General features: G+C 45.6%; 1 protein-coding gene across 3 annotated transcripts in view; it reads left to right on the plus strand.

Moving 5' to 3' along the window:
* The first annotated feature begins 10,561 nt into the window (after nucleotides 1-10,561).
* ABTB3 (ankyrin repeat and BTB domain containing 3) overlaps nucleotides 10,562-22,483 on the plus strand; it is a 234,082-nt gene continuing 222,160 nt past the window's right edge. For 2 of the 3 annotated variants that reach the window (XM_066633516.1, XM_066633517.1), the window contains exons 1-2: nucleotides 10,562-10,911; nucleotides 10,960-11,771. In XM_066633516.1, the coding sequence (XP_066489613.1) occupies nucleotides 10,562-10,911; nucleotides 10,960-11,771 (1,162 nt within the window). Of the gene's footprint in view, nucleotides 11,772-22,483 lie in introns of all 3 variants that reach the window. The other variant, XM_066633515.1, reaches the window with a different exon arrangement.

Consider the following 22,483-nt stretch of genomic DNA (forward strand, 5'->3'; position numbering starts at 1 on the left):
GGATAACAGTCTATCCTCCATATCTACCTTACCCAGGCTTCGCGCACTGGAGAGGACACTCCATTCCAGAACACTATTCAGAGCGCGATACCATAGTCTTCCAAGACTGAAGGATGCCAACAAGTTTGTTCAATGGGTTCACTACTCCCAAGTGGGGAACTGGGTTTGTATTATGTGGGTTCTTCTTTCTGTTGTAATATGTCTGTTTTTAATTGCTAGCAGAATTGTGCAAGATGTAAACAGAAAGTTTTCATGGCACCTTACCTTGATGCCTTTAAAAGGGCATTGGACAAATTTATGGAGGAAAAGTCAGTCACAGGTTGCAAGTCATGATGACAGTAGGCATCCTCAGAGTTTTAGAGGTAGCCTATCTCTGAATGCCCAGTGCAAGGGAGTGGCAACAGGATACAGGTGTCTTGAGTGCTTCCAGAGGCATCGGGTGGGTCACGGTGAGATACAAGAAGCTGGACCAGATGGGCCCTTGGCCTGATCCAGCAGGGCTCTTCTTATGTTCTTACATGAGTGTGGGTTACACTAACCCAGTAACCCTGTGACTTAGATTCGGCTGAGAGCCTATTGAGCTTCATGGCTGAGTTGGGTTTTGAACCTGAGTCTTTCTGGCCAACGTCTAGCACATTGCAGACTAACTCACCTCAGTTATTCTAGCAAACACCTTTGCAGCAAAAGTCTGTTAATGTGTCATCCTTGCCATGGATTGGTAAAGTACAGGTGGGATTTGATTTCATCTGACAGATTTAGAGCTCCTCACCTGATTCTGAAGCTTTTATTTTTTCTCTCTCTCAGAGAAACAATTTCTCCCCAAGAATTCTGCATTAAACTCAGCTTGTGATCCCCAGAATGATGCTTGAGGGAAGAAATGCAGCCCATAAGCATTGTGGCCCAAAGTTTGGGCTCTTTTGAGTTGTGCATCTGTAATGGAAGATCAGAAGATCATCAGGTGGGTGATGTGGTGTTGACAGGAATTCCCATGTTTTGACAGCTGGTTGACAGCTCTGGGAAGGGCAGGGCTGGCTCCACAGCTGTAATCAATCAAGGCCAATGGAGACCTGGATGGACACCTGAGCTTCATTTGGCCTTGATGGGACTTTGAATGAGCTAACGAGGTAGCTCACAGCTGAGCTGCATTTGGATAATGGGACATACAGGAATAAAAGGCAGCTTCAGAAAGTGCAAAGCCCAACGGGACCCTGATCCTGACTCAAGATGCTACCTGACCAAGAGCTACCCTGACCCCAGACCTACAGGACCCCAGACCTATGGGAGAAGGGAACTGCCAGGACCCTGCTGAAGGAGACATTCTGCTGAAGAGAACCAGAGGAGGGACTCTGCTACAGGGAAGACTGGACTGTGCTTTGGAGACTGGATTGGACTTGGACTGGAGGCTTTGGACCTTTACCCACTGAGTTAAGTGGAGTTTTGGGGAGGGAAAGCCTCTGGACAAGAGGAAGTGCAGGGAGTGTATGTGTTTGTAGCAATAAATTCTTGTTAATTGCTCAAACTGATAAGGAGTTGTGTTCATTTCTTTGCACAACACAGCTGTTGTTCTTGGAAAAGGAGGATGTTAATTAGCCCAAAAGCAGGCAAATGGAGTTGGAATATTTGGATGGGACAGCATCCCTGATCTGTAGTGCAACCATATATGACCTCTTAACTCTCCCTAGTGACATCTATGTATAGTGTCTGCCTTCTCGTGGTGCAGTTCACTCTTCTGTGCAATCTGTGCTGCTCCTGATCAGTGTGATTAGTTTCAGGCCTGTTTAATACCCTTACTACCTCACAGTTCCAGTTATATTGCCAGCTTAAAGACAGTAAGTGGAGTATCGGACACACTAACCCTCCTTGTAGCATAAGGCTGATAGCTACAATTGACTTCAAGAGTCTCGTGAAGATTAAAGGTTCTCTTTGCCACTGACAGCCCATTCCTAATTGTCCCCCATGCCAATTCAGTGGCACCAGCATCTGCTGCAGCTGCACTGCATCCCATGGGGGGATTTTGACTGCTGGGGATTTCAGGGGTAAGGGAACATTTGTCCTGGGGTAAGCTCCAGCAGCCTCAACAGGTCAACTTGGACCTGTACTAGCTATATAGCCATGACGATCTGTGTTGGTGGGTCACACCCACCGAGGGGTTTAGGATACTGCAGCCACCAGCATTGCTGATCCCATCTTCCTCCTGGCTCCAATCCACCCACCCACCCACCCACCCCATGACTGCCATTCCCTGCCCTGTTCCACCCCTGCGCTGGACTTACCTATTCCGGCAGCATCCCTGTGTGGCACCATTGGGAAGGCTCTGGCCTTCCTGCCGGCACTACTAGAAGGCATATTGTTGCAAAGTGTTTTACAGCGCTTTTGCTACAGTGCATGCCAGTGGTGCGCGCACTTTGCCAGCACAAGGCAAGGATAGGATTGGGCCAAAATGTAGTTGCTTCGCTGGTGGTGGGTCACTCAGTACTAGGGTATTTGCATCCTGGACAATTGTGTCCTGGTCAAATGCATCCGTCATTGGCATCATTGGCATCACATTCAAATCTGGTTTTTCTTTTTTGTGTCCTGGTCATTTGCATCTCACTATAACTGGGCAACAAACCCCATTTTACATATCCCAACCCTAAACCATGCCTTTTTATTTTAAAAACTAAAAGGTATATCTAATATAAATACCCATATATCAGGATGCAAATGTCCAATTCCGGGACACCATTGTCCAGGGTGCAATGGTCCTGTCGCTTTACAAGGTGCAATGCAATGTCACTGTGGTAAATATCCCGGTAGTCTCATATCACAGTACTGTGTATATGGAGTTAAGGCTCAGCTCAGTACTGTTCCCCATTTCCATGCATGAGTGAAAATTGGAAGCACCTTAAATGTCATCTTAAAATTGAAGGTTTTAAAAATATATATTTGACTACAATCAGTTCTGATAGTAAACCCATTCCTCTGCATTTGAGTACTGTGACTCTGACAGTGAGCTCACTCCACTTTTATCAGAAGGTTTTATTAAAACACTAGCACTGAAATGCAGTTTGAGGGTTTTGTTTCAAGTGCCAACCGTTTTGGAGCCATAGTGTTGCAAAGGAGAAAGTAGATCCCCTCCCCTCACTCAAACACACTCTGCCACTCTAGTGCTCTCCTCATACTAAGCCTCTAGGCATCTGTGGACGTATTCATCAGGTTACATTATTCATTTAAGTTATAAGAATTGGAATTGGCAGATTGGTAGATCGTGTTTCTTAAAGTACATGAAACTCCATTTAAGTCACCAGCTGTGTAAAGTGGATAAACCACAATCCATTCCCATACTCTAAATAGTTTGCTACTGGTATGTAGGGGTGGGGTGGGATTTGGGATTCTCACAGGGCTTCCAAAGGGGAGAAATCTACTACTTACATGTACACCCTCTCTCTCCAGCCCATTTCCTCCTTGGTAAACAAAACTCTTAGGCTTAATCCCCAAACTGCTTCTTGATTTACCAGGGCAAATTGGGGATGGGGGAAAATGGCATATTCTCAAAAGAAAACTCTGGAAAAGATACTGGGTATGCTTCTGAAACATATGTGCATACTTCTTTTGGATCCCAGCCCAGGGTTATAAAAGACAGTGACAGCAAACAAGAAGCTGATCTGCTATAGCTCTGATCAGCCAGTTAATGCATCAAATTATTTTCTGTGCTCACAGGCTGCCTTGTTCTTGCTTTGTTTTCCTTGTATCTATTGCTACAAACCCAAATCTAACTTCCACTGCACTTCTGTGGCCTGTTTGTCAGACTTGTGGCTTAATCATACAATCCATTTTGCCACCTAACAAGTGTTTAGGAGAGGTATTTATTTTAGGTGTTTATACCCCATCTCAGCACTTCCCAGACTTACCCAGTTTGTGATGCCCTGGAAACTGGGAAAGAAGAGGTGATGATGCAAAACGCATCACACAGTGACACCACTGCCACTTACTTGTGGGTTTTGAGGCTGTAATAAACCTCAAAATACCAGGAAGAGTGTCAGAGTGGAGGGAGGTTTTTGCATGGTCTCCCTGCTGGGCAGCGGGAGGTTTGCAAAGCCGTGACAAGTGCCTTGTGTGTGTCAGTGTAGCACACGTGAAGCCCTGGACATCTAAGACCTGTTATTGCTCAATTTTGAGTGACTGAACGCCACTTGTCCCTCTAAGAAAAGTTTAGCGTAACAATCCAGTTTAATCCGATTTCACTTTGGCTGACTTTAAAATGAGAAATTAATCATAAGATGCCTTATGAGACAGAAATTTTCAAAGCCCATTTTGAAATGGGAAAAGAGATGGCTTTGTGTGTCTCCCAAGGGAGAGAATTCCACAACTCTGGAGCCATCACTGAAATGCCCCTGTCTCTGGTACCAGCCAGTTGGAGCCAATTGGGTCATAGAGCAGAGCCTGTGAAGCTGATCTTAGGGTAGATTCCAATAGACATAGGCAGCCCTCAAAATAACCTGGTCTCAGACCATTTAGGACTTTACTGTTTAGTGCTAGAATTTTAAATTGAATTAAAAACCCGTTCTTCTTCTTCTTCTTCTTCCTCCTCCTCCTCCTCCTCCTCCTGTGTGGTGGCGGGGTCCACTATCAGTCTAATCATTGTAAAATTACTGTAATATGTGCAGATCATCATGCTCCTACTAGCATCTGATAGCTGCATTTCTCATCAACTGATGTTTCCAATCAGTCTTTAAAGTCAGCGGCATGTAGAAAGAATTACAACAGTCTAGTCTGAACTAGTGCGTGAGTAAAAAACGGATTCTGTATCAATAGTGTGGATGCCCTGACAGAAGATGTCATGTCGTCACAGCAGTGCAGAGCAATGCTACCACACAGGCAGCAGCTTCTTTTGCCAGAAATAATGTTGTAGCATTGTACAACACAATTGCATGATGCAATATTAAGAATAAGAAGACAAAATAGTATTAAGAATAAGGTGGACAGAATAAACATAAGAAGATCCCTCCTGGATCAGACCAGGACACCATCTAGTTCAACTTTCTGTATGATCTTCTAGAGACCTGGGGTGGGGGCAGGAGGGTAAAATCCCTGTCGCTTGGGCTACTAGGGGGCCTGGGCCATGACAAAACAAACTATAAAGTATAAAACAATTTTATTACAAAAGAAATTTGGGCACCTCAATTCAGCCTATCCAGGGCTGCATTTCCACTACAGTTTTAATCTACTTTTAGTGTACTTCTATTACCCCAGTACATTCTGGAGATAGTACATTCCTGTACATTCTATGAATGGGGGGAAGCAGTAAGGCATTTGCCATGGGCCTTATGCCAGCTCACAGCTTTCCTGCCTACCAGATACCTCTGGAAGCACAACTCGAAAAGTGCGTTGAACACTGCCAGTGGATCAGGAATAGCCAGCTCAGACATGCCCTCTATGGGAGGGGCCTTCAGCCAGTGTCTTGTGCTTCTTCCATAGTACAGGTTATACCAACCTCTTTCAGATTTTGTTGTTTTGGTGGGAGAAGGGAGTTGTCTCTAGCTGCATTTATTCCCCCGTTTTACTGCAGTGGTCTCTATCCTCTGTTTTCCATAGTTCTGACCAAATTATGATACATAAGAAACAATTTGACAGTAGTGTAATGTTCCTCCAGATGTGCTTCCTAGATGCTCCCACTGAGTCTGTTTGCTGACTGGCTGTGTTTGTCATTTGAAATGCTTGACTATATTCTTTCTAGCACTGATCAAAATAAACTTTAGGAAACTAATACTATTTAGATTAGTTGCATTCATCTTCTGCTAATACAGCTTGGAGTGTCTGGTATAGATGAATTATATCAATACTACCTCCTGTGGAACTGTGGATGTATTCCTGGAAAATAAAGCACTGTGTGAAAGAGCACTACAGGAGGTAATTATAACACTGTTCTAATGTAGATGTGTTCACAGTGCTGTTCTCTGAGTAATTGGCCACTGCTAGTGTCACTTCTCCTACACAGCAGTTATGGAAGATGACAGGAGGAGCTCTTCCCAGGAGGATGAACTGGGTTTTGACTAGGGACATGTGGTGTGGGGATAGCAGGTTAGGCAGAAAGAAGCACCCTACCATACAGAAAACTGCAGCAGCAGAAATTAGACCCCATGCAGAGTCTGAAAATAGGCAGAGTGTATGTGCAGTCACAGAGGAGGCTGCAGCTATTTTCTATAGACTACAATAGGGTGGTTCTGCCTCACCTGTCACTCCCTCACCACACATCCCTGGTTGTGACTCATCCTTGAGAACTACAGGCTACTTCTTGAAGAAGGTATCTAGGTTAGGTTGCCTTGTTTTACTGTTTCATGTGTGAAGCATTTCCTGGGAGCAAGTGGTTTGCCCTGTGCTAGCCAGAACACACCACTCTCATTGGTACAACACTAGCCACACAGCTTCGGTTGGCTGAAAGCACAGCTGTAATTTTCTGTACCAGACTTTTGAATGGTTTATGGATTTTGACCTTTTACTCTTTTATAATAAACAGTTACACCTACAATGAAGAGTGCTATAACTAGACAACATTATAAAAAGCAGTGTTATAAGAGGTATTATTGACTTAATGATGAATACAAATGTTGAAAACATGTTCCTTAGGATTGTTTATCAGGAAATATTTTCCTTGAATGTTTCTATCCCTGTATTCTACCTCTTTTTTGTTACTTTGATCTTAAAAATAAAGTAAAAATTAAAAAAAAATCCCCAAGCAACACAAATTATTGTTGGAGTCCTCCTGACCCTTTCCACTAATTCCACTTGTTTCAGTGTGACAGAGGTAGCATCCATTTTGTTATGAATTTATGAACCGAATACAGTATTTTTTAAAAAATGGTAAGACATTTCATGTTCAGTGATCACAGCTGACAGCCCAGTCCTGAGCTGCCCGGGGCACCCAGCCTTGGCGGCACCGAAAACAGCTGCTGCTGGATCCTGCATGCCTTGGGCTATCGCAGGTGGCACCTCGGGAGAAGGGGACTTTCTGCAATGGGGCTACTCACTTTACCACCAACCACAAGGTCGGTGATAAAGTAAAGCCATTCGTGTAGTGCGCCAAGCCCTGCACAAACAGACAGGATCCAGTGGAGCAGAGCTCCACCGAACCCGCCTCCTGCCTCCCTGTTCCCTCTCCCGTCATGCCTCCTCCCGCCCTCTCTCCACCCCCCGGCCTCCCCCTCTCCCTCCCCAGAATGTCTCCTCCCCGCCCCCACTTACCATGCTGCAGCTCCGCGGTCTGTAAGCCCGGCGCTAGCCCAGCAGCAGCCGGCGCTGGGTTAACACGGGCAGTAGCCCGGCGGTGAGGCTCACAGACGTGCCTTACATCACGTTTGTGATAATGCACAGCAGCACAAAGCCACAGCACCGAGCCCAGGATTGGGCTCTGAGTATTCAAGAGGCTCTATACTGGAAAAGACCCTGAGTAGTCTTATGAGCGCAAGTAAGCTTTACCCATCACAGAATTTACCAGGGATCGAAAGTCACCTAGGTAACAACAAAAGGTATGGGTAGGGCATGTTGCAGCAGAAGAGGCTAGAGACAGGGTGACGCTTGTCTTATTTTACTTATAGTCCAGAAAGAAACAGAAGAAGGGGGAGGTTTAATGGCAACAGGAAACAGAGTCTTGGCCCTTATAGTTTCCTTCATCCACCTCCCCCCTTTTGTGGTCTGCACTCATGGCCATATATATATATATATATATATATATATATATATATATGAAAAATGGAAATATATAAATATATATAAAAAATTTCCCTCATGTCCATTTAATTGCAATGTTATGGTCAGAAACTCTTCAAAGTCATTTTTCTAAAGCCTATCACTCACTGCAAGTTTTTCATGTTCTGCAGCATATCCCAGGAAAGGTACAACGGAAAGGGTCAGTGATGGGTGGGTGAACGTGGTTTTGAAGAATTGCCAAAACCCACTTCCTGGTGTTTGTTTGCCTGCCTGCTATGGTGAGGGAGGCATGGCCTTGTTGCAAACTTGCCTCAGAATGCATAGGGCGATTTAAAAGGCAAGCTGAAGTCACTCTATTAATTGATCTATTTGTGTATAAGTAAACTAGTCTACCATTTGTGGGGTGTTGTAAAAAAAAATGACACTGCATGGTTATTGGAATACATTGGTCCAGGTGGTCATCAGAATACAATGAATATAAGAATGGTCATTGGCAGTGGCGTAGCTAATGATTGTGTAGCCCGGTGCCAAGCTCAAAATGTTGCCCTGGAAGTGATGTCACAACCGGAAGTGACATCATGCCCAGGCTTTTAAAAAAGTGAAAAATTGGGAGGAACCCACCTCCTCCCCCCAGCAGTTTGCCACCCACTTGCTCTGCTGCCTCCCCCTGTTAGTGGCATAGCTAAGGCATCTATCTGCTACCTGGGGTCAAGGAAGATTTATAGCCTCCCCCAAACAAAATCAAATTTAATTAAGTAAATAAAAAGTGTGCCCCTGATTGGTTCAAGACACTTGAACCATGGTTCATGATAATATGTCATTGCTACATGTCAATAACATAATAACATGTCATTGGCTTTCAGAACAATCAGATTCATAGGTCAGTTTTGAGTTAAGCAAATCCACTTTTTGTTCCATAAGGCGGTTGTGTTTTCATTTTCTGGTTAATTGGCCATAACTTTTGGCAGAATACAGATATTCCAGTGCAGTTTGTTTCACTGCTTTCTGCATTAAATTACCTTTCCAATGATATATAACATGATGGTATTATTCATACATACCAAGATTTTCACAATTTTGGTCACTTGTGTCAAGCTCACCTTGTTGCACCCCCCCGGTGCAACTGCTACCCCCTGCACCTCCTTAGCTACGCCACTGGTCATTGGAATACACAATTAAACCGACTGATTGGTTGCTTGTACAGTGACTATCCCCAAATGCTGAATATTCTCCTTCTGTTTGACAGCAGAAATGCATTGAGAAGGCTGAGAGAAATGTGTGAAACATCAGGATTTCCAGTGCATTTTGTGTCATTCTATTTAGTATATTTCCCATGTGAGCCTTTTTTAACCCAGAGCTGAATAGTGTGAAGTCAAATAGGGGTGCCCACTGGTCTCCAAAAGCACGACCAAATGGTGCCCCAGGTGAAGAGTGCCTTCAGGGCTCCCTCCATTGGTTTTTTTCACTACTTTCTTTTCTTATTGCATTTCATGACTTTGATGCACAATCTGCACACATCATGATAAAGTTGCACACCAGGATTCTGTACATCTCTCCTTATTCATGCTACATGTGGGAAAACATAAACCACACGTATGTTTTGTATGGAAGCTTTTTAAGAGTAACTGAAATGCTCGATGCGGCCCCCCCCAAGCCCTGTACCCTAAATGGTCACTTGGTTTACTTACCACAAAAGCTGGCCCTGCTCCCAGTGCCCAGTGTCTGAGTACAGCCCCAGTGAGCACCCATACTATTCTTTTCGGTGGCAGTCATAATAATAACACCACCTCCGGTTCAGTTAGTGTTGCGTACCAGAATCTCTGAACACATTCCACCCTCCTTGTTTTCAGATACGTGCTCCTGCGCCATCTGGGCTCACTCCTTCCCATGGATCGATGCGGGAGCTCACCTGCCAGCCAGCTCTATCCGATTCTTCTACGTACAGTGTATAAGCCATTAAATAAGGGGCGCAAAAGCTCCTCACCTGCAGAGGAGATGCAAGCGCTCCCCCCTCTGGGTCTGCTTGCTGGCTTGTTGCTCTATCAGAACTGGAAACCAGTGGGGGGGGGGGGAGGAAGAGTCTTGCAAGAATCTGCAGCTGCTGCAGCCTCTGGGTTTCTAATTTTTACTACCTGCTCCACAAACTCGCAAGCCTGCCTGGAATTTTTTTTTTTTTTAGGCTTGTCTTTGCGACGACAATCACTGCCCCATTCATTCCTTGAAGTGTGTCCAGCCTATTTTGGATCAGCTAAATTTATCCTGCGGCGGGCACTTCTTTTTCTTCCTTTCCAACAGCAGAGTAAAACAAAAATCACCGACCTGGGATTAAGAGCCTGACAAAGCAACCACCACCCCATCACCACCCAGTTCCTGCCTCTAAAACACCCCAAGGCGAGTTGAGGAGAGCAGCCTGTGGATCCCCATTACGAATGCTCCAAAAAGTGAAGCTTGGCCATTGCAGCTGCTGGGGAGGAGGAGGAAGAAGGTGGCTGTGAAATTAGCATGAGCCATTCCCATTGGTTCTAGTGTGGGGGTGTTTTTGCATATCTCCTCCCACTCTCTCTCCCCCTTTCGCTGTCTGCTTTGGGTTTGCGGGTTAGTGCAGTGCAGGCAGGAGTCAGAGAGGCGAGGAGGGCTGGTGCGCTTGGGACTTGGAGAGCTCGCTCGCTGCGCTTGAGGCTTTGGGGGTGCCTCTCTGATCCGTATGCGTGCCAAATAAGGAGCTTGGGAGAGAGCAAGAGCGAGCGCGAGAGCAGGAAGGCAGCTCCTGAGTATCTTTCCCCACTGCTGCACTTCTTTCTTTCTTTCTTTCTTTCTTTCTTTCTTCATCCCTCCCTCCCAAAGTTTCCTGCTTGGTGCAGCATGAAGTGCAGCGATGGCAAGGCGAGGTAAGTCGGTGGTGAGGACGCTGGAAGACCTGACTCTCGACTCGGGTTATGGTGGCGCGGCAGACTCCCTCCGGTCCTCCAACCTGTCCCTGTGCTGCTCCGATTCCCCCCCGACGGCTCAGCCCTATGGAGGAAACGGCTGGCAGCATCTAGCAGACTCCATGCACAGTAGACACAACAGCTTGGACACCGTCAACACCGTCCTAGTGGAAGACTCCGAGGTGCTGGACTGCTTCGGGCAGCACTGCTCCAGGCTGCTGCCTGACCTTGAGGAGGTCCCCTGGAGCTTCGGCGAGGTGGAGGCTCTGCTCCTGCTGCAGCGCAAGGAGGCCAGGGGGCTGGTGGGCAGCGCCAGCAGCGCGGCCAGCTCCGCCACCCTCAGCAGTGGGGGCGGCGGGGGCGGCAGCCCCCCTCCCAAGGATGCCCTGGCCAGGCTCTCCACCCTGGCCAGCCGGGCTCTCGTCCGCCTGGCCAGGGAGGCGCAGAGGCTGAGCTTGCGCTTCGCCAAGTGCACCAAGTACGAGATCCAGAGCGCCATGGAGATCGTGCTGGGCTGGAGCCTGGCCGCCAGCTGCACGGCTGCCGCCCTGGGCGCCCTGTCCCTCTACAACATGAGCAGCAGCGGGGACGACCGCTTCAGCCGGGGCAAGTCTGCGCGCTGCGGGCTCACCTTCTCGGTGGGCAAGTTCTACCGCTGGATGGTGGACAGCAGGGTGGCCGTGCGCATCCACGAGCACGCGGCCATCTACCTGACCGCCTGCATGGAGAACCTCTTCCGAGAGATCTACTCCCGGGTGCTGCAGCTCGGCACCCACCACCACCACCATCACCACCACCAACACCACCCCCAGGTACAGCCAGCACCGCCACCAAACCCCCAGCAGCAGCAGCTGCCACCGCCTCCACCACCGCCTCCTCCAACACACCACCACCGGGGTCCGGGCTCCAGCAGCGGGTCTGGCACGAACGTGGCGGCCACGGCCACTTCTCTTCCTCCTCCTCCTCCTCCTCCGCCTGCTGCTGGAGCCGCCGCAGACAACAAGGACCGGGAGAGCAGCAGCGGCAGCAGCAACGCCACCACCTGCGAGGCGCCCAAGTTCACGGCGGAGTCCCTGGAGCACACGGTCAACAACGACTCGGAGCTGTGGGGGCTGCTGCAGCCCTACCAGCATCTCATCTGCGGGAAGAACGCCAGCGGTGAGTCAGGCAGGCTGCGCAGGGCCCTGCCCACCTGTTGTTGTCGCCAGTGCCAGCCAGCCAGCCAGCCAGGGAAGGAGGGAGCGCTGGCTGGCTGGCATGCGCCTCTGCCACCCCAGAGGAGGTGTGGGTGCCCTGCTGCACCTCCAAGGGCCGGGAGCGAAAGGGCTCTCCTGCCCCAGAAGGGGGCGTGGGCCTTCTGTTTGGCAGAGAAGCAAACCCAGCGCATCCTCTGAGTGCAGAGAGATCCAGGCTGTCTCACACTGGAACAAGTGTGTTTGCCACCAGCAGGCTGCAGCCCTCTTGGCCAACTCCGTCCAACTGGGCAAGCTTAACTTCAGAATGAGTTTGCCCAGGGTTGGACTACACAATCCCCTTGCGTAAGCATGAATGACACCTCTGGGGGAATGCCGGAGAGCCCACTCAGAAGTAAATCCCATTTTAGTCAATGGGGCTTACTCCCAGGAAAGTATGCATAGGGTTGCAGAGTTCACTGATTTTGATATTTGGTGTTTTTTTTAAGTGATGGTAGTGTTTTGATGGGTCTTGTTTTTCTCTTTGTAGGGTTGGTTTTACATCTGTGTTGCTAGTGCTAAAGGAAAATGAAGAAATAGATTGGCTTGACTCAGGGCCCAATCCTGTTCAACTTTCCAGCAAGGATGCAACCATGTCAGTGGGGTGAGCACTGCATCTTGTGGTGGAGAGGCAGTCACAGAGGTCTCCTCAAGGTAAGGGGACATTTGTTCCCTTAACTTAGGGCTGTATTGTGGTTGCATCAGCACTGGAAAATTGGATAGGATTGCGCCCTCAATTTCTAGTTTCCCCATACCAATAGAGTTACCAGTATAAGCTATTGGGGCTTTGTGTTGACCCCCCCCTTTCCCCCCCTGGGAGGGCTTCTATGCTGCATAACAGGCAACAATTCATCTGCTGAATTTCTGCCTATCACTGACTCCCCTGGCAGGGAAAAGGTGCACCAGCTGAATTTCTGTCTGACATGAAACAGTTAAATTAAAAATTGGCAACCCTTGTGATGATGGCTACCTACTGTTTGCCCACCAATAGTGTTTATGGTGGCTACTGTTATTAGCAATGTTGGAGCAGGCAGTTCTTATTGCTCTGTTTTTGGTAGAGAGAGGTATCCCCTGGCTGGCTTTGGATAAGGGTCTATGCTACAGAAGGCGTAGTTATTGTATGGTGCTGCATCCTCTGTCCACTGATTGTGTCATCTTTGGGGACAGCTGTACTGCAAGCCTGAGACCCATTTTCAGTAGAAAAATGTGCCCTGCAGTGTTGCTGTGGAGGTGTAAGGTTGTGCAATATGCCTACATATACTGCCCACTGCTGGGGGTTGTATGCAGTGCCCAGCCATCTTTTGCACAACCCTGAAGCAGGGTATATTCTGTGCCTTCCTCTTACGTCAGACATTACTTTTTTAAAATATCTGCTTGTGTTGTTTATATCGTTGTTGTGCTTTAGTGCTAAGGTGAGAATTGCACACCTGAATACTCCGGAAAGATTGCATCTTGCTCTGCTTGTGATGCAGACTCTGAGAATTGATTTATACTGCACATTGTACAGTTGCACTGTACCCTTGTAGTCCAGCTTTAGTGTGGCAGGTGGCTGCATCCCATGCCCACCTGCAAGGCAGGTAGTGAGTCAGGAAAGTTTTTCATAATGGATACAATACTCAGGAGAGCTAGGAACTCTGGGCAAATGAAATGACTCCATTCTGTGCTCACCTTGCCACCCCTGATGAGAAGTATTTTTCTCTCTTATCTCACATTTTCCTCCTGTGTTTCTTGCACCCTTTTGTTGACATGGTCTGTTTAAAATCCCCAACCCAAATCAGACTGTTAGATTTGTTTTTCTGATTTTTCATCTCAGTCTCCCTCAAGGCCTCAAGATGTTTCATGGGCAGCTCTTGGGGAAGTTGAGTTGCATCCCCTTGGACTTTAAATTCTTGCCATGTGTGCCACAGCCAACCAGAAGCAGCCCACGTGATATGAGGGTATCAACCCTCAGCTTCTTGGGGCCCTCTCATAAATGTCTTCATTTGTTTCAAACTAGCATTAGCTATCACTGAGGAATTTTGACATCACCACTACTCTAGTTGATTCATAGTAATCTCTCTTTGCAAGTGACATAATTGCAGATATACTGCATACTCCCTCTGTCCACAGCTTCCCCTATTGCAATGCTTGCCTTGCTACTCTACCAGCTGGGAAAGATCTTTCCTTGTTCCTAGAGGTACAGCTCTGTCATAACCAGTGTGGATGGAGGACCAATCATATGTTTCAAGTACAGCACATGTCGCATAGCACATAATGAGTGACATATGGAGGTAAATCCATCTTCCTGTGAATCTAAACATGGAATTCATCTACTTTCAGAACTGCATTGCAGCTATTCACCAGTGTGCAAACATAACACAAGAGGTGAATAGTTGTCTCCCAAACTGCCAGACAAAAACCGCTTCAGTACATAATTAATTTGTGCAGTTCATTGCCACAAGATGTGGTGATAGCCACTGACTGTGATGGCTTTACAGGGGGGGTTGACGTGTTAGTGAAGGAGCAGTTTATCAGTGGCTGATAGCCATGGCAGCTGAGCAGAATTTCAGAGACAGAGAATGTTTAGAGACAGTGTGCTATTGAATATCAGAAGCAGAGTAGCAGCAGCCTGGGAGAGCTATTGTTTTCCTATCCTACCTGTGAGTCTCTTGGAGGTAGCTGATTAGTCACTGTGAAACAGGATGCTCAGCTAGATGGGCCTTTTGTTCTGATCCAGCAGAGCTCTTTTAATGTTTTCTAAAGTGGACTCCAGCTTCCTTTCTTCTCCTCTTTGGTGGCTTAGGTCTCTTGCATAGAGTTGTGGCTGCTTCCAGGTTTGGGCCTGGGGAAGTTGTGAATAAGCACAACCTGCTGCCTTGCCATTCCAGCTTGCTGGTTCCCTCTTCATTCGGGGATGTGGGCTGCAACACTTACCTGAGAGTGAGCCCCATTCAACACAGTGGAACTTGTTTCTGAGTAAACTTGCATAGGATTGTGTTGTAGGTGGCTTTTGGGAGGAATCATTCTTAGAATTAACCTTCCAGCCTCGTCATTCTAAATGTCAAGGCTTTTGTCTTTTTACCTCAACACTATTTTAGTGGAACATGAAAAGTCTGAGAATCTGGAATTGACATCAACCTCTCTTAAACTGTGACCCCCTTCTCAAGCCACTTTTTTTCCACTAATCCTCAGACATCTGTGTGCGAAGCACTGTGCTGTAGGATCTCCATAAGGCTTTAATCATACAGAGCTGAGGGGGAGAGAGAGATGGGGAGCCAGAGTTTTCCTTGTGCGTCTCCCAAAATGTGCACAATTTTATTAAAGACTGGAGGCAGTGGAGGGGGAGGGGATTTCAGACATTCCTGTATTTTGCTTGTCTGTAGGTATGTGGTGGGGGTGATAAGGTCTAAAAACCATATGTAGTTTCTCCCTCCTCCTCAGGTCTGCAGCTACGATAGATTGGGGGGGGTGAAAGAGTGGGAACTGGGGAGATAGATTGAGAGGGACATCTCTGGGCATCATTTACAATAAACATCTGCAGTGAACTTCACAATGGAGTGTTTGGCTGAGTGGCTTTGTTTTGTCTCTCCCCCCTCCCACCCCATGTGTGTATTTTTGTAAAGACTTCTCATATGCTTGAGCTCCATGTTATATACACACACTTCAAAGGCCTTCATTTTTCCACAGGAAATGGTAGAAGTGTAACTGAAGCTGAGAGAAAGAGAGAGGGAGAGAGAGAACTTTGTTATATATGCAGTGGTTTGGCTAGCCACAGCCTGCACGGTGGGAGCTGTGAAACGTAGCCTTTTGCTGGGGCGATTCCATTCATGTCGCTGCTTGTTTACTGAAAGCTTGAGGCAGAAGATGCAACCAAGATGATGCATCAGCTTCCCTGGGATCAGTTTTACAAGGTCTCCAACCAAACTCAAATTCTTCTCTGCTGGCAAATCTAGAGATCCTCAGAAGGGAAAGTGCAAGTGTGCATTTATGATGTTATACAGAGAACATGCACAGCACAGGTAAAATGGAGCAGGGCTGCAGTGTGTTGTTAATGTTCAGCAGACTCCAACTCTGCCTGCGTATTATGTGTCTCTCTTTGCTGAGAGATGCATACTCTGTTATAAGCTCGGAGGCGAAACCAACATCAAAACAAGCTGAGAGCCTGCTGAAATCCAAAGAATCAAATTGAAGCAGCTTTTCAAGAAGCTCTCTTGCTCTGTTCCCTGTGAGATGTTGCCTTTTTATTTTAAGACACTTTTAAAGGACACAAAGTGATATTTTATAAGGAAAGGATAGAACTACAGCCCATAGCGCTGTATGAAACAAAAGTCACAAAGGAAAACAGATGAATTTTTTTTCCTTTTAGACTCTTGTTTCATACTATTTAGATGCATTTCTAAGGTTTGTGTAGCTGCACATATGGGCAGTACAACCTAAATCACAAAGGCTGAGCATGGGCAGTTATTCTTCTGTTCATCTTTTGTTGCCCTTGCCTCTCCCATTGTTGACATGTAGTAAAAGCTCCCTGGAGCATTTGCCCCTATTTATTATATCCTGTTGTTACATGGAACTTTTATTTTAAAAATGGACTAGTGATCAGATACCAAACTAGTTAGACAAGAATCAGAAACCAAGAGCTATGCTAGTGGCCAGGCTAAGTGAATCTGTGTTGCTAACTGGTCAGATAAATTGCTCAGGGCTCAAGCCTGGAGCCACTGTTACATAAAGTCAGTCAGGCCACTGTAGGATTCTTAGGTCCCCTGGGCTGAGGAATTGCAGTACCAGCTCCAGCCATTATAAAGGTGGTGTTGCAGTACAGCAGAGACCAGGCCATTAACTCCTTCTGCCTGGGAGCTCACTTGGTGGTGCAGGAAATAAGGTGCCTGAGTCCAGATACTAAGAAAATTTAGCCCTGTACACAATTGGTTCATCTAGTTTATGTTTTTAATCTTCTCCCATTTAAGTGAATGGCTGCAATTCATTCTTATGGAGAAAAATGAAGTGCTACACACTTGTCCACCACCATCCTTGCTAATTGGTAGCCTGGTCATTATGGAGAGTGAATGGTCTCTGGAGTAGATGGGACTGAGAGGTATGAAGGAAGTGGAACTGAGGAGAGAACTGGAATGTTTTGTCGTTTGCTGCAAGGATATTTGATGGCCTTTAAATAGTATGAAAAATCAATATATCACACTAAAAATTAGTCAAGTAGGAAGCATGTCTTCCACTGACCACTGTGAGCATCCTATATATTTCAGCTGTAACTAATTGATTGATTGATTGATTGATTAAATTCTCAGGACTGTGCTAGTTGCTGTAAGAACATAAGAAGAGCCTTGCTGGATCAGGCCAAAGGCCCATCTAGTCCAGCTTCCTGTATTTCAGTGGCCCACCAAATGCCTCAGGAAGAACACAAGACAACAAGAGACCTGCATCCTAATGCCACTCCCTTGCATCTGGCATTCTGAGATAGCTTACTTCTAAAATCAGGAGATTACAAGCCACGATGGGTATGTGCAATCTGTGATGGATGTTTCCTCCAGAAATCTGTCCAAGCCCCTTTTAAAGGCATCTAGACCAAATGCCATCATCACATCCTGAGGCAAGGAGTTCCACAGATTAATTTCACACTGGGTAAATAAATATTTTCTGTACAACACACAGAACTGACCCAGATCAAGCTGAAGCAGTTTACTGCTGTTACAACATATAGCTGTGTCCAGAGTTAAACCCCCCCATTCCTGTATAACTAAAGAATATCACTTTTTGTTTCTGTATTGCTTGCTTCCTTCTGCTTATCCTTGAAACAGCTTGATTTTCACACACCATAAAGATGTGTCCTCCAAGCTCCAGGTAGTTCCTGCTTTTGGCATTCTGTTCAAACCATTTGGCAGTTAAAATAAGATTCTTCCTGTATAAAGGTATGACATGGTCACTCATTCATGGAATCAGTGCTGAATTGAAAGAGCAGGCCATGGTACCTTGACAAAATGCTGAAAAGGTATGCTTGGAAAAAGATATCTGTGAATCAGAAGAATTGAAGGAAGGAGGAATAGGATGCAAAGGAAGTAGTGTAGGAAAAAGCACCTCCAGTTTCCTGGGTGAATGTATTGTGGAAAAAGTGGTGGTGGAGACTGGAACATATTCATTTAGAAAGTCATTTTTATCCCACCTTTCCATCCTGCAATGATGCCTGCTAGGCTGAGACCCCTTAAACACCTCTTGTGTTTCAGAGTTCTCATCTTGGTGGATCCTGGATGGAAGAGTTCTTAAAGAGAGGATGAATTAGAAGCTGTCGGAGACAGAATACTAATATGCCTCTTGACTTATTTCTGCAATTTTGTAGGTGTATGAAAATTAGAGCTCATATAGGAGACAGTGCCAGTGTCATGCGTATAAATTTTATAAATGCGTACAGTTTGCTCAGAGAATTGGAGAGCAAAAGGTATTTTAACAAACATATCACTGTCACCAGACTACGGAAGGAATTGCTCTGTCTTGACAGAAGCTTGTAAAGCATATTCTTATAGAGATCTAGAATAGAAAATGCTGGGAAACTGGTTCTGACCATCATTACACTTAGAAAGATGCTTCAAATATTTGACCTAAATCTAATTTCCTGTAGCTTAGATCCCTTTCTTCTTTGTTCTACCCAGCTGGTAAAGAATCAGGAGGGCAGATAAACACAGGCCAACACACATTTTGGTTCCTTAAACGTTACATCAATTCCTGGGTATATTTGGGGTGCCGATTCCAAAAATGGCATCTGTTTTGCTCTATCATGTCTAGTTTTGGAGATATAGTATAGCCTCATTAGTGAATGGTTCAAGCAGCTTCCTCAGGAAGCTTTATATGAAGCTTTATTTGAAGGTATGCTTTATATGAAGGTATGTTCTGTAGACAAGTGAATGTGAATGGTGGTTTTACAAGTAGGCTACCTCAGAATGCCAGATGAAAGGGAGTGGCAATAGAATGCAGGTATCTTGTTGTTGAGGCATCTGGTGGGCCACTGTGACATACAGGAAGCTGGACTAGATGGGCCTTTGGCCTGATCCAGCAGGGCTCTTCTTACGTTCTTATGAGGTTGTTACTGGGTGTGCTTTTAAACATGTGTTAACATGTGTGCACAAGGGAAAATTATCTCATGTACTAGGATCCAGTGTAGTAGCCAATGGCATAGCTAAAAGTTTCAGTGGGGAATGAAGAGGGAGGCAAGAGTGAAAGGTACAACAGACAAACTTTTGCTGTGGGGATAATTGAACAGTAATAAGGAAGGGAAATATAGCAATTAGACAAAAATCACACACACAGAAAGAAGATGATGGAAATACTCAGCATGTTATCAGTTGCCTGAACGTGAGATGAGCAAGGAAATGGGGGAATTTGTGGGTCAATAGCTTGGCTGCGCCAAGAACTAAGATTACCTGTCTGTTCCTGTTGGTTAGGGTGTGATACATTGCAGGAACTGTGGGGCAAGTGTGTCAAGTCCTGGTGAATCCCCTGTTTGAAAGTGGAGTTTGAAAAAGCCCAAAAAACTAAGTTTTTGCTCTAATCGCTATACTAACGGGCTCTTCATCAACCTTTTCTTATTGCATCCACCTGTGTTTGGCATTATGTTTACTAAACAACACAACTCTATCTTGTGGTAACTGAATAATTTTTGTTCAGGATGCTGAAAATGTAATGCCTTTTTAAAACTTTAGATAATGCTGACAAGAAAAAAAAAACCAACAGTGGAAGAGGCATATAAGATTAAAAAACAAGGAGGGTAGATTTCAGTCTTAAATTGAGCTTGCATAGAGGTGAAATGAGCTCATGTGCTACTGTTTCTTCTGACTGGAGAAGGGGTTTTCAAACTTTCTCCCTTCAAAATATCCATTTGTCTGCCATGAAACCCTAGTGGCATTATGACATATTCTATGGTGGAACCTTGGTCCATACAAAATCCTATCTAGGTCTGTTGGGATTCCCATACAAACTGTAGAACAGTGCAGATAATAATTGAACATAGATATGAGTAAATGAGGATTGGGATCCTGTTTGCTTGCCCACCTCCTATCTCATGTGTTCAAAGTTCTCCTCTATTCATATGGGGACTTGATGCGTGTATTTGTGTAATGGCCCAATCCTATGGGGGTCTTATGGTGGCAGATCTTGTTACCTGTCACCATAAAGCCTGGGACGCTGGTGCAAAAACGGTGCTGCTGTGATGTGCTTCAGGGCCTCCAGCACAAATGGCCACATGAAAGAAGCTCCCGGGCGCCCTGCCAGAGCAGGTAGGCTGTGAGTGGGGGTGGTTTGGGGCAGGAAACAGACTGGGTAGGGGATGAAAAGAGGCAGATCTTGGCAGCAGTGGCTCATGCCATGATCCTATCCCCCTTTTCCAACCCTGAAATGCCCCCAAGTCTCCTCAGACTTATGTCAGCAAAGTAGCTGGTGCAGTATTGGAGGTCAAGTGGCCTATGGGGAGGGAAGTAAGGAAAAATTTTACTTGCTTTTCTAGGGTTGGCTGCTTCCCCTCTACATGAACCAGAAATAATCAGGTCAGGTGGAAGGATGAACATGAGGTGGCAGAACAAGAACTGATTCAAAAAATTTAATTGCATGAACTAAGGTCTCAACAGGGGCTATGAACCTCTCATTATAAAACCTGATGGAACAAATAAAGGTGAATCATTTTATAAAGATACTAGCAAGGCAGTTCTTTTTAAAACGCTAACAGTTGCATCATACTTGCTGAATTGTAATCTTTGGATGAAGCGAACTGGATGGAATCTCACGCTTTTATAACAAAACATGTTTGTCTTTAAGGCTCCAACAATACCAAATTATTCTCTTATTTAATATCCATAAGACAAACTGGGTGGAAAAGCAGCAGAATTTGTCGGTAGAACACTGAGATAATACATTGTACTGTAGCACTTCAGGCTACAGGTGAGGGATATCACTTCTGAATGCTCCCATTTGCTTATCTCCTTGTAAGCAGAAAATTAGCACAGCAGGGAGAGGGGTGTCCTTCTCTCTCCCCCTGAATATGTTAGCTTTCTAGTTACATATAGTAAGTATGGGGAGAGAGATTTCAAAATGGTACTTCCTACCTTTAGTCTGAAGCAATGCAAGATGGATGGACAAAACATGATTCTCAGTCTGGAGAACATGAGGAACAGAAAAGAGTGTTCCTGCAAGCCATGGGGGAGGGGGCAGTTCCAGTCTGCATGTAGTAACTGGTATTTGTGATGTGTGTTCTTTAGCTATGTTAATAAATGAAGCTGGAGTTTGCATCCACAGGATCCAGTCTGAAGTATATTACACCATATATGCCTAACAAAGGTTTGTTGTATGTTGTTGTTATATTACACCATAGGGAGTTATTGAAGAGATATAATTTCCTATACCCTATAGAGGTCTACAGCAGTGTTTCTTAACCAGTGGTACACATACCACCTGTGGTATTTGAGGTGGAATCCGGTGGTAAACACAGTAGTGAGATCAGCGATGCAACACAACAAGCAGTGGTAGGAGGCTTGGTGGGCAAAGCTTCAGGGCATGATTTTCACATGCTCCAAAAAAGCCCTCCCCTCCTTTCTTAGCCTCTTACTGATGTTTGCTGCATCATGCCTGGCCTCCCAACCCAGAAGTTGCTAGCAATGACATCATCACTATTTACTTCTGATGGTACTTCCAAAGTGGACCATGCAAAGTGGTACAGTGGAGGACATATGAGAAACACTGGTATACAGTAATGATGGCATGTGGAGGATCTGATAACTATGCACCAGATACAAGGTGTATACTGTATTTCACATCTCCTTCCAGGTAATGATTTGGAGAATGTGCACCCTTCTTCTCCAGTTCTGTGCAGCAAGAGAGTGGGGCTTATCCTTGTTTCAAACCAGCAGTGAAAAGAATCTTACCTGTTCTTGTTCTTTTTGAATGTTTCCTTTGGTCCTGTAGGGGCAGTGAAGTGAAACTAATAATAATGGACAGTTTCATTCTACAGCTGCCGCTGAGACCCCCAAGGAACAGCTGTATGCAGTAAGAACAGAAAAAGGAGCAGTTTTCTTGAAAGAAAGAAATTGAGATTTGATACAAGTGAACTAGGATGACACTGTGTGGATTGAGCTGACTTGTGGTGAAACAGGGACATGACTCATGAGGTTGTGGTTCATATCTTGAAACTTGGTGAAAAATCCAGCTCTGGTCATGTGGATAAACACAAGTAGTTGTGTGTTTCTGCATGCGCTCAGACACACACTCTGAAAATCGCACATTCTACTTTACTTATAAGAGGATTTCCCACCTGAGGCTGTCTGTGAAGAAAACTACATGTTACATCAGGTGAAGGGTAGAGAAGGTGTCTTCTTGCTTTTTGGCAGTGCCAACAATGTGCATACAGAAAGGAGCAGTGCTTGGGTAGTTCATTTCAGAGAAATAGAGGAATGGTTTATTATAAGTTTGGGGATGAATTTAAAAATCCCCGGTCTTCATGACAACAGAAGGAAAGATTGCCTCAGGCAGGCAGACTGTGCAGCTTTTTCCAGCCCTTAGAGAATGATGACATTGGAAGCTAGCAGAACCTCTAGGGCTATGTTTCCACATCACATAATCAAAGTGTAAGTGAGCCACTGTTATTAGGATGTAGTCAAGCGCTTCTGAAAA

Source organism: Tiliqua scincoides, chromosome 7 (assembly GCF_035046505.1).
Source record: "Tiliqua scincoides isolate rTilSci1 chromosome 7, rTilSci1.hap2, whole genome shotgun sequence".
Lineage (NCBI taxonomy): Eukaryota > Metazoa > Chordata > Lepidosauria > Squamata > Scincidae > Tiliqua > Tiliqua scincoides.